This window comes from Sminthopsis crassicaudata, chromosome 1 (genome assembly GCF_048593235.1).
Source record: "Sminthopsis crassicaudata isolate SCR6 chromosome 1, ASM4859323v1, whole genome shotgun sequence".
NCBI lineage: Eukaryota > Metazoa > Chordata > Mammalia > Dasyuromorphia > Dasyuridae > Sminthopsis > Sminthopsis crassicaudata.
Window position 1 is genome coordinate 582,408,365 of NC_133617.1, and position 20,023 is coordinate 582,428,387.

Here is a 20,023-nt window from a genome sequence, read left to right on the forward strand (position 1 = left end):
GAGGTGAGGGAGAGGGAAAGAATTTGTATTCGAAAAGACATCAGCTCTTTATTGGGAGGAGATCCCAGCCTTTTAAACTATGACTTAAGATCTCATATGGGTTCTTGTAACTGTAACTGAATGTGGGAGTTATAAAATTATGATTTATTTTTAGTAAATATTTGAGTTGTATACCTATTTGATATACCTATATACCCAGAGTCGTGTGAAACTTTCTTGGGGCAAAAATTAGTCACGAGTTGAAAAGTTTATGTTTGTGTCCCTTCAATAGCTCAGTTGGTAGAGCGGAGGACTATAGCATGAAACACGTATGAAAAGTTAATTTTTTTTGTAATCATTGTGTCTGTTATTTTTCTGGTTTTACTTCAGTTGAGTCTCTCCATGCTTCTGAGTATTATATTCTTTGTTTCAGCATAGTGATTTTCTGTGAGTTCTATGCCTATAGATGTTCTCTAATTGAGGTAGACACAGTTCATCTTGAGTCCTCTGGAATTGTGATTAATTATTGTATGTAGAGTTCCTAAATCTTTCATATTTCTTTGTCTTTACATTACTGTTGTGGTACAAATTATTCTCCTGGTTCTAATCATTTCACTCTGCATTAGCTCACATAAATTCCTCTGGAACCATCACTTTTTTAAAAATAGCACAATAAACATTTCCTCTCTCTCTCTCTCTCTCTCTCTCTCTCTCTCTCTCTCTCTCTCTCTCTCTCTCTCTCTCTCTCTCTCTCTCTCTCTCTCTCTTTCTCTCTCTCTCTCACACACACACACACACACACACACACACACCTATTCCCCAATTGATGGGTATACTCTCAGTTTCTAAGTTTTTGCCTAGAAGAAAAAAAGGTTGCTATAAATATTTTTGTACATTTAAGTCATTGTCTTCTTTCTTTGATCTCTTTATAGTATAGACCTACTAGTGGTATTATTGGATCTTTTTCTGTTGCTTTTAGACTTAACCAGCCATCCTGTGAAATTGAGTTGTAATTTTTATTATTTATTCAATACCTCGTGTTCCCTGTTTTTACTTAAAGGCCAAAATTCTATATTCTGTAATATTTAAACACAAAAACAATTTTTGTTTTTTGATTGAACTCTTCTGATATCATTGGAGGGTAAAAAAGTTCCTACTTGAAAATAATCATTTCAAGTTGACTTGAATGGAAAACTTCAAGTTTTAGTCCTAGTATATGCTTTGAAGGCAAGTTTAAGGAGGCTGAATAATTGCAAAGATGTGAAAAGTATGAGTAATACTTGCTTATAGGATCATGGGATTTAGAACTGATAGGGACTTTAGAAATAATATAGACTCACTCCTCATTTTAAATTTTATATTTCTCATTTCTGGGAAAATCAAGACCAAGAAAAGTTAAGTGTCTAGCCCATTATTCATAAAGTAAAGATTAGACTTGTGATGTGAATCCATTGTTATCTATATTGTATTAATATGAATTCTCCATACATTACCAGTGATGTGGGTTAATCCAATAGAATATACTATCCAATGGAAGGAAAACCATTCTTGGGGAAATTTTCCCTTGGATATGACTCAAAGGTCATTTCACCCAACTTCATAATTTTATAGCCAAGAAACCATCCAATTTGATGTGATCTTTTACTGTTCTATTTTCAGTGAGAATGTCTTTATTATTTTACAATTTCCACAGCAAGAGAGGTTACATCCCCAGTATATTGACAAGACCATATGTGCATTATTTCATGCAACTCTAGGCCACAGATTTTTGTGAAGGTATTGATGACAGAGTATGCTGGTGATGGTAGAGAGCATCCAAAATTGACCAACTGAAACAATAAAGGGCATTGAAATATGAAGATCTGTTGGAAGAAATAATTTAAAGGAAACAATGGAGAGGAGCAAAGGAGTATACTTGAATGTCTTGTGTGAAAACCAAATGAGGCTAGATGCTGGGTGGTCTAAGAAGGCAGAACTAGACACAGAACAGAGAAACAAAGGAGCATTTTCAGATTGATATATGGAAATATATATTTTTTTAAACAAATCCATGGGATCTAAAAATGGAAAGGGCTATCCCTTCGGAGGAGGTTCCCTGCCCCAGGAAGGCATAAAGTGAATTCTGGATAACTACTTATTGGTTATTGTAGGGGACATTCCTGTCTAGGTGCAGCTTGGATAGGGACCTCTGAGTTCCCTTCCAGGTCTTTAATATGTGAATCCAAACTGCTTTTTAAAAATGTCTAGGAACAGGAATTCCAGTGAAGTTAAAAGAGCACATCAGAGACCACACTTGCCAATAGTCTCTTCACCTCTCTAGGCTTTCAATTTTTACATATATAAAATTAAAAGGTGGGATTAGAAAATATCTAAAATGCCCTTTTTACTCAAAACCTATGATTATCAACAACTTTCCTTTTTTAATTAATGGACATGTAATAACTGTTGACTTCCACACAAGTGCACCATGATATCTTAGGTACACAGTAGCCTCTGTATCGGATTTTCGCTTCTTTTGAGTTTCACAGTGATTATTCAGTAAACAAATAATCATAGCTGACATTTGTACACAGCATTTTCTGCATATTAATTTTATTGGGTCTTTATAACAATGAAGAACACTTTACCCCTTGAAGTGGGTAGAACATGTATCACTGTCTCCATTTTACAGATGAGGAGAAAGACCCAAGAGGGTCACACAGCTAGTAAAGTCAGATTTGGGATATAAGTATGGAATTTTTAATTTCAAATCCAGTGTTCCATTTCCACTCTGCCACTTAAAAAATAAGCTCACTAGCTCACTATGGAACAATAATTCTAAATGTTCATCTTGGATTCGTGCAACCCTAGATATGGAAATGTTTTCTGGGCTCTTTCACTTCAAGAATATCCTTTAGTGACAATGTAGATTTATGTTGTTGTTCAGTCAAGTCTCATCCTGCAAAGGCAACCTGGCCTTTTTCTTCTCTAGAACAAACATTTGCTTTGAGTTAGGGGTGTCTGTGTGTATTGGGTGGAAGAGGGGAAAGAGAGATTGATTTAATTGTTTTATGTTTTTTCCTGCTACTCTAAACTCCTGCCTCACCCAAAATGTCTTCCAGACTATTCATTATCCTGAAGGATTATTATATATCTTAGCCTGGACTTTTTTTTATACTCAAATGCCATAAAATGTTGACTTCTTCATTTTCAAAGTCATCTTCCTGGAATAATATTGTATCTCTTTTGTTTGCAGGTGGATGGAAGTCTGTCTAGTTGAAGAACTGCCACCAACCACTGAACTGGAAGAAGGACTAAGAAATGGAGTTTACCTTGCAAAATTGGCTAAATTCTTTGCCCCTAAAATGGTCTCAGAGAAAAAGATCTATGATGTGGAACAAACACGCTATAAGGTAACTTTTGTTCCCTTAATTCTTTTACTGTTAGTGCAGGGATTTGGATGTGTGTGTGTGTGGGGGGGGGGATACCCAGAATGTTAGCGGAAGATGAGGGTAGTGTGGGGGTATAAGACCTCAAACCAATTCCTAGAATTTGAAGTTTGGGAACTCTTTTTACTGCAATTTCCTTAGTAGTTTTCGATAGAATTATTATTATTATTATTATTATTATTATTTTTTTTTTTTTTGAGGCTGGGGTTAAGTGACTTGCCCAGGGTCACACAGCTAGGAAGTGTTAAGTGTCTGAGATCACATTTGAACTCGGGTCCTCCTGAATTCAAGGCTGGTGCTCTATCCACTGCGCCACCTTGCTGCCCCCGAATTATTATTATTTCAAACTCTGTTATTTTGGACTTTTTTTTTTTACTCTCTTCTCTCACCCCCTCTCCCCTCTAATGTCACTTTTTGCTATCCTTCTACTTTGCTTCAATCATTTGTGAATTTTATTGGTACCAGGAGAGAAAGGCACTCATCCCCTTTCCACTTTCATCACAACAAACTTATTTATAACTCCTCATATTTCCATTAAGGATTTAAGTCCCCAGCTGAGACTTGAACTTGTGGCCCTAAAGAGCCAGTGCCAGTAGTAAAATGATTAGAAATTGATCACAGATGACCGGGAGAAAGGCTTTTTGTTAAATTTGGTGTTTAAAAAGAGACATGCTGTCACTTTTTATGGACAGTGAGCATACGGAATTACGTGTTTCATAACTAATTTTGTGAGAATTCTGAAGTGAAAGGCTCCTTTTGTTTTTGAGTTCAGCCTTTGAATTCCAATTCCTGGATGTGATAGTATCTGGGAGCAGAGGAGTAAGTAAAGCACAAACAAACATCAGTTTAATTCTGCCAACATTGATCAGATGACAATTATGTGGCAAATAATTAAGCATACATAAGTGAAAAAAGATACTGTCCTTGACTACAGGGAGAATAGTCTAAGAAGTGAGATATACCCAAGTAAAACAACAAAATAATGTGTTCTCTGAACACAGGAGAGGTCTGAGAAAAATGGTTATAAGAAAATTTGAGGGCGAAAAACATCACTTTGAACTAAGAGAAAAGGAAAAAGACTTTAACTGGGCCTAGAAAGAAGAAACAGAATCTCTGCAAAGGAAGTCAATTCCACACAAGTGGAAAAAACTGTAAGAATGTGGCAGGTAGAGAAATGAACAGGAACAGGCATCAATGAGCTATCTTATTTGAGTGGAATGAAAAATGCAGGAAGAGAAGTACTGTGAAAAAAGTTTGAGAAGAAACTTAGAAGTTAATTGTGGGGGCAGCTAGGTGGTTTAGTAGGTAGAATTCCAGGCCTGAAGTCAGGAGGGCCTGAGTTCAAATGTGGCCTCAGACACTTAACATTTCCTAGCTGTGTGACCCTGGGCAAATCACTTAACCCTCAGCAAAAAAAAAAAAAAAAGAAGAAGAATTATGGAGAGCCCCTGAATGGCAAAGATTTGTAAAATATTCTTTTGAGGAATTAAAAATGTGGAACATATCACAGATGAATAATTATCTTTTATTTTAAAAAGAAATTATCATTTTAATAAATATATTTGCTATGTAAAGCTATTCCCATTTAACCAAGTTCTTATTTCTATAGTATTTGAATTTACTTGCTCAAATCAGAATGTGTCAGATACCAAAGTGAATTCATCCATATCATTCCTCCATGACAGCCAGCTCTTTCCCCTGTCTCTGTTATTGTCCCTCTCCATCTCATTTCCTCTTTCCTTCTTTCTCCTTTCCTCCCTTTCTTTTTCCCTCCCTCCCTCCCTGTTTCCCTCCTTCCTTCTTTCCATACCTTCCTCCTTTCTTTCCTCCCTTCTTCCTCTTTCCCTTCTTCCTTTCATCTTTTTCTCCTTGCCTCCCTTTCTCTTTCCATCCTTCCACCTCTCCCTTCCTCCCTCCCCTTCTCTTTCTCTCTCACTTGTTCCCATCTTTCTCTTTTGTTCTCTCCCTCCATCTTTAAAGTTTCAGAAATTCTTTTATGTTTCATTTTGTACAAGAAGAGATTTGTACAAAAGGAAAAGAATGAAAGAAAGAAAGTGAAAAACATCATGCTTCGGTCTGTGTTCAAACAATATCAGTTCTTTCTCTAGAGGCAGATAATATATTCTTTATCATTTCTTCTTTGGAATTTTCTTAAGTCATCATATTACTGAGAATAGCTAAGTCATTCACAGTTGATCATCATACAATATTGTTGTTATTGTGTATAATATTCTGATTCTGTTCACTTCACTTTGCTCCATTTCATGTGAGTCTTTCCAAATTTCTCTGAACTCATTCTACTTGTCATTTTTTGTAGCATAATAATATTCCACCACAATCATACCACAGCTTGTTTCTCTAACTGATGGTCATCACTTCAATTTCCAATTCTTAGCCACCACAAAAAGAGTTGTAAATATTTTTGTATGAATAGATTCTGTCCTCCCCTCCTTTTTTACAAAATATTTTTGGGATATAGAGCTAGTAGTGGTATTGTTGAATCAAAGAGATATACACTTTTATAGCTCTTTGGGCATAGATCCAAATTGCTCCTCAAAATGGTTAGTTCAGTTCACAAGTCCACCAACAGTGCATTAGTGTCCCAGTTTTCCTATATCCATTCTACATTAGAATTCTTGATAAATTGGTACCCTCTACAAAAAAAGGAAGGCGAGTGAGTTGAAGGGAGATGATAATGAGAGGGAGAGAGAGAGGGAGGGAAAGGGAGATGGAGAAGGAGAAAGGGAGAGGGAAAGAGGGAGAGGGCGAGGGGATGGAGAAAGAAAAAGAGATAGAGACAAACAGTCTCAGAAAGTAAGCCTTTTGGTATATCCACCATTAAGAAGAACAAAGAGTTGTTTGGCAGGTAGGAGGGGAAAAAGGAAAGAGCAGTATCAGAAAAACTGACTGGGGAAAGTATAAGCAATCAACAAGGTCAAAGGAAGTCAATTATGAGGAGGAAGACTAGTCTTTATGTTAGGATCCAGTATTCATTCCTAAGACTTCTTTGCAGTATTTCCTAGCTTGTCAAACCCAAGTATTGCCCATAACCCCATTCTTCTGTGGCATTTTCTTTATAATTCTCTTTTAGCTACTCCCACTGCCAGCTTTGGTTACATACTTTGTCATTCCTAAACAATTATTTGTTCCTTGAGTCCTCTATAAACTAAAAACTGCTATCTAAATGGAAGCTTTGGCTAATGTTGAGGGACAGAACCATATCTCCTTTATCTGTGTGTTACCTTCAGCTTAGTATAAAAGTTTTATATGCTAAGCACTGAGTAAGTTAATTAAATTCATTTCTATTTAAAGTAAGTTGTAACTGAGTCTATTGATCTAATAAGTCTACAAAAGAAACCCAGAGAAATCAAATTTTACTTGTTAACATGTGAATTAGGTTAAAATTTATCACTTCATTTTATTTTTCAACATTTCAACAATTCTTTTGTCAAAGTTATAGCTTATGACTTAAAGCATTTGGATTGTTTGTATTTTTCCATCAATAAAAGGAAGAGGAAAATATTAATATAAATATTATGACTAATTTGGGAGGAAGAATTGTATTATGGATAGCTGGTTTCAGGACAGAAGACCTGAGTTTGAGTCATTTAAACTCAGTGTTTCTGGCAACTAACAAAAAATAGAAAAACAAATGCTTATTTGCATTGGTAAAGGGAGTCTCCTTATTAAAAGTATGCTATACAATGAAATCTCCCCCCTTACCAAAAAACCAAACTATTAAACATAGTATTTAAAAAAAAAAAAGGAATGTTTTTATTTAAATTTGTTTAAAGTATTTTCAAATAAGTGATAATATGATACGTTTGACAGGGATGATGATGTCATGAGGCAATATGGCATAACTGATAATGGTAGAAATGGAACAAGGATATTTTTGGTCAAAAATCTCTCCTCTTTTCTGCAGCAAGACTATGGACCAATCATTTAACTTAGTAGAGTTTAAAGTAGAGAGAGTCTTTATGAGAGAATCAAAGGTAGCAAACTAATTTTATTTCTGTTTTAACATTGTAATTCTAATGTATTCTGTTGTGAATGAGATTAGGTATTAAAAAAGAATTTCTGAAACTTTAAAGACTATTCAAATGTATGAAGAGAGGATAATAAGATTTTTCCACAAATAAGTTTGAATTTCATAATCCTCTCATTTCATAGAAAGATATTATCAAAACCCAAATGAACCTTTTTGGAAAAAAAGCAACTTTAAAATGAGTATTATAAATTAAAATGAAGGTTAATTTTTTAAAATAGTTCTTTCCTTTGTAGTTGTTAAGTATCTTTGCCATTAATGGCAACTGTTTCCTGTAGTTGAATGTGAGTGAGTATATTTGGTATGAAAAAAATATATACATATTTAGCTTAGCATAGTCTTTGATGATTTTTGTAGTATTAATGATTATATCAGCTGGAACAATGAAGACAATTCTCCAAGATCTAAATTATCCATTTAAGTTATCAACATATTTTGTATATGTAACTAAATCAGATAAGTTTACATCTGGAGATATTTTTCTTCTTATTGTACATGTTGGATCTTGAAGTTTGTGTTCATAATCTTTTTTATTCAGTTGTGTTTGACTCTTCATTGCTTCATTTGGGGGTTCCTAGCAAAGATACTGGAATGTTTTACCATTTCTTCCTTCCAATTTATTTTATGAATTATGAATTGAGACAAATAGAGTTGAATGACAGCGTCACATAGGGAGTAAGTATCTGAGGTTGAATTTGAATTCATGAAGATGTCTTCCTGACTTTAATCCTAGCACTGAACTACCTAGTGCTCTCATAGACTATGTTTAGAACTGGAAGTAACTTGCAAAGACTTTCAAGTCTAGGCTTCTCATTTTACAGATGAGGAAACTGAGCCCCAGAGAGGCAAACTGATGGTCCCTTTTGAGTGACTCCTTATTTATGTTTTCTCCCATATAGTGACTAAGTTATTGCAATACATTAAATAGATATTTTTACCCCTTATTGAACTTCTTGGCTCTGCCTTAAACATTCTGTTTCAAGGAAGGGGGATGGCAGAAGGAGGAGAAAGCTTGGAACTGAGATATTTTTATGGATATATTTTTAAAAAATGATAATGGAAGGGAAAGGATGCTTTCAACATCTAAGATCATAATTAAACTCAGTACGCCTTGCATAGTGATAACACTGATAAAGTCCTTTTGAGGATAAACATTTTCCATCCTATTTCCATTGCATTAGTCTATAGACAGGCTGGATTCATTAGAAAAAAAGATGATGGTGGGAGGAAGGAGGGGGAAAGGGAAGGAAATGGCAGAAGGAACGAGGTAGCTGCCAGCTGTTGTGTGGGATCTTCCTCCTGTTGCTAAAGAAAGGTAACTGATGCTCAAAAGGGAAAAGGAAAAGAAAAACAAGAATCTGCCCCCATTTATAGTAAAAGAGGTATTTTTTAGGGGGAGGTGTGTCTTCTGCCACATACCAGTATGAAAAATTACCTAGAATACTGAAAACTAAGTTCTAAACTAAACTAAACTTCTCTAATTCCTTGTCAGAATGAAATGCAAGATAAGTGAATAGAAAATTTAAGTCTCCTGTGTTGATATTCAGTATTTCTCAAAGTACTGAGTATTCTCAAAAAGTACTTCTGAAAGTACTGAATATTCTCAAAAAACTAATATGGGAGGACACTAATTCCTGGGCAGCTTCCTTGCTCTGTCTTCTGGAGATTAATGTATGGTATATGGATGGATGGGGTGTTCAAGAGGACTACTAGCACCTCTGGTGTGAAGGATTTCTGACCCCCTTTCATCTTTTTGTGGTGTCCATTTGTCATACAGCTCTCACCATGTAGCTCCAAGTAGCTGTGGCACAGGCAGTGGGCACACTCTGGTAAAACCATCTTGGCAGATGGTTACCCTTAACTTGGTTTAGTCCAACAGGTCTTAAACCCCATCAATCAATCAGGAAGATGTCTACTCCAAATATGTAAAGACTTCTTTCGTGGAAAGGACAGATTTGTTCTAGAGGTCATGAAGGTAACTAAAGTAGGTACTGTGGCATGCTTGGAGCCTGTCCAGATATTGAAGATGCCAAGGTCCACTGCATATTGGGCCATGGTCAGTTGTCTTGACTTGTTTGTCACTGGATTTTGACTCTGGGAGAGAAAATAAAGCTGATAATTTTGTGCAATTCTGTTTCACTTAAATCCAATTGACACTAAGTCAAGACATTACCCATAATGTCAATGGTTCTCTTCAAAAATAGAACAGAATAACAACAGTAGATATTGATGAATGTTCAGATATAGACAAATTGGACTAAGACCACAAAAACAATGATTGGCTTGTCTATCTTATCTTTGATTAAGCACTATGCTTTGTATATCATAAGTGCTTAATAAATGTTGGAATTAATAAATCTTTAGATCAAAATGGTATTTCTGGGACATGAAAGTATAAATTTTTCCATTCAGGATTCAAAAGAACTAGTTGATTTCCTTCTAGCATCAAGATTCTACGAATCTGCAGCAATTAGCAAATGTGTTATTTTAGGATAGGTGACTGAACCTTTCTGTTACTTGAGCCATCAATATATGATTGTGAACTAAAAACTACTACTAAAATAGACTGTATCTTTTGTGTCTGATACAAAATAAATTAATTTTATGTGTAGAATAGGATTAAGTAAATACTGCAAATTTATATCTTCATGGAATAGCCATTGATAGCTTGAGTATACCACTGTACTTTTTTGTTGTGATTTCATTGGTATTGTGAACTCCCATTGAGTAAAACTCATTCTACAATGCAGATTGCTATCTGCTCCATAAGCTAGTCCTTGGGAATTTCTGATACTCACATAGATAGTAAGTGTCCAAGGCTGGACCAACTTCTATCTCGGCCATATATCTACACCTTAAGTTATACCAAAAATCTCAAATTAATAGTTAATAAATCTGTATTTCTGTTAGTCACTTTGCCCTCTCTTGGACTAAACAATCTCTAGTTTCCTTTCAGTTCTTATATTTCCATGGTTTCATAGATTTCAAATTAGAAGGGATATGACATCATTTAGTCCCTATATTTTTTTAACCCAGGTTCTGCCTATTTTGTTCAATCCAATAAATCCAAAAAATGTTTATTAGAAATGTTATTCCACATTCTATGCTAGGTATTTATATCTTTATATTTATTAGATATGGTAGATACTTTACAAATGTTATCTCACAATCCTCACAACAACAGTTTGAGGTAGGTGCTGTTATCATCCCCATTTTACAGTTCAGGAACCTGAGGTAAAGAGAGGTTAAATGCTATGCCCATAGTCATGCAGCTTAATGTGTCTTCCTGACTTGGTGTTCCATTCACATCACCTAGCTGTATTTTAATATTTCCTTTGTAAGGCAATGTATTTTTGCTCTCTCTCTCTCTCTATATATATACATATATTCTGAGAAGGGATCCAGAGAATTAATCAGACACCAAAAAGAAGTACCCAGATCTAGCCTAATCCATTCATTTTACTGATGAGGTGTGAAGCTCATTGAGTTTGTGACTTGCTCAGGGTAAAACAGGCAGAAGGCCTCACAGGCAGTGAGGATTTTAATCTACACCATCTGCCTCACAATCAGATGCTTTTTTTTTTTTTTTTTTTTTTTTTTTTTTTAAGAGTAGAATGGAGGCTGGGTATGATCCTTACTTAATATCCCTGCTGTTAGGGAAAGCGGACACTGGTGTATTCTTTGAGTGTCGGAGCTTTGAGCTTGCAGTAGCCCTAAAGTGAACCAGGTGTCTACATCCAGCACAAATAGTTTAAGCTCAGGGATAGGCATAGGAGGAGTGATCCTGCCTTGGAAGGTGCAAATCAACCTAAACTGGAAAATGGAGAAGGTCCAGACTTCCATACCAATCACATAGGAATTTTTAGCATTTCAGTAGTCACTGCCCTTTCAGCCTGGGAAAGATAGTGAAACCCAGTCTTTAAAAAAAGAAAGAAAGAAAGAATGGAAAAAAAATAAAAGAGGATGGAAGACTTTCTTAACTGGTATTTATTTACTGTCCCTGGAAATGCCCCAGTAGATGGTAGGGAATGATATAGAGTAGAGTCATTTGTCAGATCCAGGATTGGACTGCATGATCTCCAAGGATCATTTAAATTCTGTGACTATACAATCTTTAGAAATTTATCTTCAGAATGAACTCTGGAAAATCTGAGTTAGCACTAGCAAGCAAGTTCTTGACTGAATAAGTTACATCAAGCTTGGCAAATTGACATGAGCTTTTAAGTCCAACATGTATAAACCTGGCAAAAATTTCTCAGTCTGTCCACAATGTCAATATGATAAACTTATTAATATTGGAATAACCATTTTTTTCAGGACAGATGAAGTAATGAAGGAAATTTTAGTTAAGATATTCATGAATAATGATATTCAGTATTTAATAGCTCCTTTTAAAGCTTTTTTCTAGAGATCATTTCTAATAAGCATAAAAATGTATTTTGAATGCAAAAACAGCATTGCAAATTTGCAAAACATATAATTAAGCTATTACTATGTATAAGGCACTGTTTTGTGCTAGGGATAGGAAAGATGCTGTACAGACTTTACTCTCCAGAAGCTCACAGGGAAGAATTTTATGAATAAAAAAATAACATAACAAGTGAGGTAAATGGAAAGAAACCCAAGCAAAGTGCTATGGAAAATTTGTTAAGAATTTTATTTATTTTTTTCTTGCCTTCTTAATGAATTGGGAAGAGGGGAGGATAAGGGTGAATTTGAAGCTGAAAATATAAAATTTAATTAAAATATTTTTAATGAGTCATCAGTGTTAGGATGTCAAAGAAAGGAAGTGATTTAAACAAAAATAGTGGAGGAGGCTTTTTCTGAAAAGAGGGCTCAATTAATGCAAAAATTTGGGAACAATAAAAGGAAGGCAGAAAAAGAAAGAAACATCTAGAATACAAATATCTAGAATTCATGGTATTAAATAAAACTGAAGAAAGTAGATTAGAGACAGAATTGTTTGTTCTCCTGGAGTTCAGAAGTAAATGAAGTTCAGGGATTTATTTAAAGTGTAACTAATACCCAACAACTCTTACTACATTAGACAAAACCAAGGATTTTAGAGATGGCTTACTTCTTAAGCTACTTTGTAGTTTCAACAATGTTAACTTTTCCTTAGCAGATTTCTTAATTGTTACATGCTTTTTCAATAGTGAAATGCTACAGGTAAGTCTTTGATTGTGGAAAAAATATATTTATTTACATGTAAGAACAATTTCATTTTAAAAATAAGATTTAATAATAAAAGGTTTGAAAGACAAGATAGTCAAGTACAGAATGAAATACTGAAGTGGCTATCCATGGAGTCAAAGACTGGATAGGGAGGAAAATGGGCCAAAAATTGTTATCCTAGACTAGAAGAATAAGTAGAACTTGAGAGACTACTACTAGTAGAATCTGCAAAATCATTAGTCCAAAACTTGAAGGAATCTATTTCATCTATTTCAACCCAATCATTTTTTTTGTGAATATATTTTTATTTTTAATAGTTTTTATTTTTCCAAATATATGCAAAGATGGTTTTCAACATTCACCTTTTCAAAACCTTGTGTTTCAAATTTTTCTCCCTCCCTCTTCCCCATCCCCTTTTATAGATAGCTAGCAATCTAATATAGGTTAAAGTTGTGCAGTTTTTCTCAACATATTTCCATATTTGTCTTGCTGCACAAGAAAAAAAAAGAAAAAAGGTGAGAGAAAACATGACACTCATTATATGGAAGAAGAATAAGCATCAGAGGTGAGATTTCAGGTTCTTCCAGGACTCTTTTCAACACACCTATTGAGTAATTAGCCAACAAAACTTTATTGAGCACTTATAATTTGAAAATACAAATAAAAACAAAAACAGCCCTTGCCTTCATAAAGTTGAAGTTCTAAGGAGGGGTAAATACATATGAAACTGGATACACAAAATAGATAGGAGCACACTAGTCACAATGATCAAAGATCAGAGTATGGAAAAGAATGATCTTTAAAAGGAAGAATCATTTATTTTGTAAGTTTATTGAAAAAACTCATCAAATTGGCATATTTTCAAGGAGACAGCATGATGTAATGGATAGAGAGCAAGCCTTAAGTCAAAAGGATCTGACATATACTGGCTATGTGACGATTCTTTAAGACTACAAATTGGTGCTGATTTGTGGCACGAGAAGTGATCCTCATTGATGAGATTTCAGTCTTTGGACTTGTCTCTTAGATATCTAAAGCTCTCACTATGATTCCTGAGTCCATATTTAAGGGCAAATCAAAGATAAGACAATTGGGTGATTTTTTTTTTTTTTTTTTTTTTTTTTAAAGACGTGATTCCATTAAGATAGGACTAATTAACTTCCTACTACTGAAGTTATAGACAGAGAGACACCACTCAATTAGGAGACCATACTAAATTTCTCTTCTGGAAATCATCAGACACATTAGATGTAGATATGAAGGTTTGAAAAAAGGGACAGGGCAAGAGATGGAGGACTAGATAGACAAAAGAGATGAAGATGTAAGATGCAGGAAAGAGATTTCTTTCCTGTTTTTAGGAGCAACCAGGATTTGCTCATTTCTGTCTTAGCATTTTGTTTTTATTCTGTAGAATATCACTGATTCAGAAAGCTATGTTTGGACCATGAAAAATCTAATAATAGTTGATAAACCTGAAGGACTCTTGGCTCAGGCTTGTAGATCATATCAGGAAGAGGAGTAGGTGTTCTCTATTCATGTCTTTGCCCTTAGAAAAATGAAACAAGTTACTCATTTACCAAATCGTGTAGAATGGTATGTTGGAAAAAATAAATTGAAAGCTGAAGTTTCTAATCTCCTTAATTTATTCCTCTCTATATATATATCTACTACCCAATAACTATTTATATATCCTTAATTTCAAGTACTTTACTAGGTAGTATAGGGAACAGGCAAGAAGTAAAGATATTATCTCTGTTGTCAATTCAGTTTGACAAATATTTTTATTATTTAGCTGATTTTCAGTTATGTCCAACTTCATGAAGGTGGAATTTTCTTGAAAAAGATATTGGTTTGTTATTTATTTCTCTAGTTCACTTTACAGATAAGGAAATTGAGGTAAATTAAGTGACTTGTCCAGTGTCACACCTATCTAGCTAACTCTAGCTGACTATTATTAGTAATGTGCCAAATTGTATGATGTTTTGTAACTATGTATACATATGGGATCACAGATTTGGCATTAGCAGGAACCTTACAGGCTATTTAGTCTAATGCCCTCATTCTTCAGATGGGAAAACTGATTTCTAGAGAGATAAGTAATTTGCTCAGATAGTAAATAGCACATAGGCAAACTTAGGTGCCATTACTCCAAATTCAGCAGTCTTCTCACTTCACCACAGGGAAGATAACTTAATATTCATAATCAAAGATTACTTTATTCCAGAGAGAATTTTCACCATTATGTATAAGATAATTCAAATAGACAATATCTGTTTCATGAATCCAGGAAACCAAATCCATGGTTTGGGGGGAGGAAGGGGAGGGGGGAAATCTGCATGCTTATTAGGATGTTTGAGAGTTGTAAATAGTGAACACTTGTTAAAACTTAAATACAATAACTGATTAATTTTCCCCCTAAACTTCTGGCTTTGTTGGCCATCTGTTGGAGGATATGATGATTATTTTCTTAAATGATCTTTAAGGTAATTAACCCTTATTATGGAATGTTAGTACTTCAAAGGAATCACAAAACTAATAGTAAACCTTCTAGAAAACAAGAGAATAAAGAAAAGGGTAGTGTGTCACCTTTGTTTTAATGTGCTTAACGATTGTAATGAAGACTAATATCAGCCTAAGGTTTCCTCTTCAAGAAATGAAACATTAAGCTTAAGAATCTGGAACAGCAGGTCAACAGAGCCAGAAACAGTGAATGGACAATAAAGACTAGCTGAGAGGTGAGACTGGAAACTGTTAGGATTATTTCAGGAAGACAGGAAAAAAACCGAGTGAATATTTCTTCACTGACTAGGACCAAATTATCCAGATAGACCACATTTTTGACTTAAGAGGGTTAAGTATGTGATTTACTTTTTCAAAATTTTCCTATTTTGAAATAAATTTATATTGTATATCTTCCTGTATTATTATATTCATTTGCCCTTAGTTGTAGTGATAATAATAAATTACAAGTATTCAGGTCCCCTTTCTTATGCCTTCTTGAGATTGCTAGGCTGTCCATTCATTGTTTCCAAATACCTAGTAACTTTCTTCATCTCCTGGCAATAGTGCGAGATGAGATAAAAATTCTTATCTGGCATCAAAAAGCCTAGGTAAGAATTAATTAAAAACCATAAAAGTGACAGGTGATATCATATTTGATGAAAAGAAGACTGAAGATGAAATAGATGATCTTTGAATGCAATAATAGACATTTGCAGGCTTAGCTAATGTGTAGATTTGTTTTGCTGGACTAGGCATGTTTAATATGAGAGTCTTTTAAAATGGATTATTCACGTGGAGGGGGGTACTGAAAAGAATGGAGTTATAAATGAGTGTAAAAATAAATTTAGTTTTAGGTAAAGAAATGCAATTAATAAGCTACTGTGCAGTACCACCCTGCCTTCCTTCCATCTCCCCACCCCCTCCAAATAGCAAGATTCTAATATTTATATATAAGTGGTTGGTGGGATTTAGCCATGACCTAGTATCCTTTGATATAACTCAACTAAGCCTAGAAAAGGAAGCACTTCATAACTATATTCCTTGAAGAAATATAACATGTAGATATCTTGTTGAAAAACATAATTTTAAATGGCTTATTTTATTTTATTGTATTGCATTCTTTCTCTTTCCTCTAGAAATCAGGACTTCATTTTCGTCATACAGATAATACTGTGCAATGGTTGAGAGCAATGGAATCCATTGGACTCCCTAAGGTAAGCAATGAAATTTTAAGCTTGAAGGCAAGCCCAGCAAGAAGCTCTAACTCTAATTAACCCCACATATATTTTGGATTGAATCAGAATAGTTTAACCTAATTAACAACAGTGTTGTTTTTTTCCCTATCTCCTGTAAGAATTGTGAAAAATAATTGTTTAAAATAGTTATGGCTTAGGGATTATTTCACATATGGAAATAAGAGGAAAGAACTAGATTACCTCTTTAGGACCACATGCTTCCATGATAATCATTATGGCAAAGCAAATTTAAAGTAAATTCTATATTTCTTTCATGCAGTATGTGTATGTGTAAATGAATCTACATAAACCTTGTAAAAGCTTTCTTTTTAAAGATTTTATATACAAGTTCAATTTTTCTTCAAATAATCTAATTTTTAGCACTTTTCCCTTATGAGTTAGCATTCCTGATGGCTATGTTATTTATTGACTTTAGTTTTCTTAATTTCAAATATTAATATACATTTCTCCTATTTTATGGAATGAATGCATTCCAGAAAGTTGGCTAAAAAGTAAATGTCTCTCATTTACCTTCAGGATTACATCAGATATATGATATCAGAGAGGAAGAAAAAAAAGCAATTTTAAGTTGAAAAAATATCGCAGAGAAGAGATTAATATGGTCATGAGTTCAGGATCATGCTATAGGTTAATATGTACTAGATATCCTGCTTTTACAAAATACCAGGCTCTGTATTATTCATGTTACCTATATTATCTCATTTGATCCTCACAATAACCCTGGGAAATAGGTGCTATTGTTGTCCCTATTTTTCAGATGATGAAACCAAGAGTCATTAAATGGAAAGTTGAAAAGAAAGTCCTGGAGTTATAGCAGTTGCTTCTAGACTCCATATTTATAGTAAATGAAACTCTTTCCTCTTCTTTAGTGTATGTTTATATTGCACATCACTGTAACATATGAACAATATGTATGATTTCTAAAATCGTATTATGAAAATTATTATAAAGCCTTTGATTTCTATAAAATGATATAGTTGATATTCATAAACAAAGATTTCTTTATTCCAAAGAGAAATTTCACTGGCATGTAAAGGATAATACAAATAGATAATATCCTGCTTGATCAATTTGATTTGTCCTTGACTTCTCCCAGAACTCAAAATATTTGAATAGTGTTTCTCATTGCTAAATTAAGGAATCATTGTTTTGGCACTTAAAATTCAGTTCTGATAACCAATCTCTATTTATCCTTTGAGTATAGAGGCAAAGTTCTGTAGCAAAATCTCCTTAAGTTGATTGATTGGTTTTGCTGAAATGAGTACTGATACTCTTTCTTGTTCCATAGATGTCCATAAATTGTTTGTAGATGATCCATTCAACTTTTTATATTTCTTAACTGTAGACGTAGCAATTCAGCTCTCCTTCTGTTTTCCCTCACTTATAAATAACCATAATTTTTATTATAGAGCAATTTAGGAAAGCAAAATGATGATTCCAAAGAAGTTATACCTTCCCAGATTCACAGGGTCTATGAAAACATTAAGCCTATAGATAGATGAGCTCTTGAGGGGAAAACTTCAATTTATTTTCAGTGATATTTTCACTCTGCAGTGATGTCAATCTTTTTGTAGATGGTACTTTTTGCTTGTTCCTCTGGATACGAAGATAAGCCAACATTTATGAATGAATGAAAGGAAAAACATTGATAATAAATGTGTGTGGAATAAATTATAGCAAAAATAAATTCAGTTTCTATAAATGAATATTCACTTATGCTCATTAAGTACTTTGAGTCTAATAAGGACATTCTAAATCTAATTGTATTGGATAATATATGGATATTTTTCACATTTTGAAAGGCTTATTTTAGTAGACTAAATATTAGTGCCTTTTTATATTTCAGATCTTTTATCCAGAAACAACAGATGTCTATGATCGGAAAAACATACCTCGAATGATATATTGCATTCATGCACTAAGGTAGGAAAAAAGATGTAACACAAGAAATCATAAGTAATAGATTTTAAGGAAAAGTAAGTCTATCTTCTTTAAATTTCTTGCTCTAAATAATTCCTTTATTAGATACTATAAATTTATTGATTCAAAATTTAATGAAGTATTATTATATTTCCTATAATTGTAATGTCACTGAAATTTTTGAGTTGTGATGCTTATAGCTTTCTAAATATAGCCAAATTTAATCTGCATAGAATAACAATAACAACAACACAAGTGGTTACCACTATTGATTTTTCTGTTCTTTTCTTCACAAATACTTAATTTCATCTTAGAAATTTAATGAAATATTTAAGTATTTGTGAAGAAAAGAACAAAAATATTTATCTTTTGTCCATTTACTTCAGTAAAAAGGTGTACTGAGGACTATGTAGAGAATTCAAAAGTAATCTTTTCATGTAATTTTTCTAATCTTTTAAAATTATTATATCAAGATTTAGAATTTCATAAAAGGTAGAATTATGCAAATTCAACAACATAATTCTATATAAGTTATTAAAAGATGAAATTATAGAAGGAAAATTAAAAATATTTATTACGTAATTTTAGATACTGTGCATTCATAGTTAATAATTTCAGTACTTAATGTCTAATTTCAATTTAAAATTAGGTCTACAACATCTGCTTTGTATTTCCTGTTAGTTGAAGTCTTTTTGCTGGCATATAAAATAGTTAGGAGCTTATATTAACTTCTTCCTGACTCTTTTGCCTTATTTCCTGTCAAAAGGAAATGATTTCTTTAGTAGTTATGAAGTTATGAAGTCAGACTTCAACAAGTGAGTTTGGGTTATAATGTATAGCTTTACTTGGTGATAGTTCTATTGTGATGATTCCATTCTAATTAATTCAAAATACATTTATTGTCTGTTATGTCTAGGCATGACTAGGCACTGAAATCACAAAGTTCAAGTAGTTCTTGTCTTCAAGGAGCTTGCCTTCTAAATGGCCTGGTGGCAAAATGTAATACATGCACATATATAACTAATGGAAGAGAGAATCTGATTAATGCAGCATGGAAATTCAGAATGCTGGTACATAGCTGAGGAGGCTTCAAGTATTTGCATAATTCATGATAGTTTGCAGGAATGTCGGTCTCATGAAATTGTCATTGCTATAATTTTTTTTTTATTCACTATAACTGAACCTCTCCCTCCCCTCACTCACATCTGTCTCTTTCTCTGATAAGACTGTCTTTATGATAACTAAGACTCTTATATAGCATGCTATCCAAAAATGTTTGCCTTTGAAGATAAATTCCATATAATTACAATGATTAGAACAGATCATGAAACATCTTTCTTGGGGAGGTAGGAAACTATAGGTATATATTGTTGGATTCAGTGGGTATATTGATTTTTTTGAACTGTATTATTCTTTCCCTCCCTCTCTCCCTCTCTTCCTTCCTTCTCTCCCTCTCCCTTCCTCTCTCTGTTCCCCCCTCCATCCCTTGCTCCTTTCTTCCTTCCTTCCTTCCCTCCCTCCTCCTTCCTTCCCCTCCTCCCTTCCATACAAGGCTCATTGTGTATTCAGAAATGACCATGATATAAAACAAAACACTAAGAAAAAATTTCAAATTAAAAAATAAAATAATATTAATTGAATGAGAGAAAAAAAGAATGCAAATGGGATTGTTAGAGAACTTCTCACAAAAAAGATAAAAAAATTAACTTTTACAT

At 33.6% G+C, this 20,023-nt stretch overlaps 1 protein-coding gene across 2 annotated transcripts in view; it reads left to right on the forward strand.

Annotated features, from left to right (window-relative positions):
- The window catches only part of IQGAP2 (IQ motif containing GTPase activating protein 2), a 323,406-nt gene that overhangs the window by 171,028 nt on the left and 132,355 nt on the right, over positions 1-20,023 (forward strand). For both annotated transcript variants that reach the window (XM_074282311.1, XM_074282312.1), the window contains exons 3-5: positions 3,215-3,371; positions 16,269-16,346; positions 18,235-18,311. In XM_074282311.1, the coding sequence (XP_074138412.1) occupies positions 3,215-3,371; positions 16,269-16,346; positions 18,235-18,311 (312 nt within the window). The remainder of the gene's footprint in view (positions 1-3,214; positions 3,372-16,268; positions 16,347-18,234; positions 18,312-20,023) is intronic.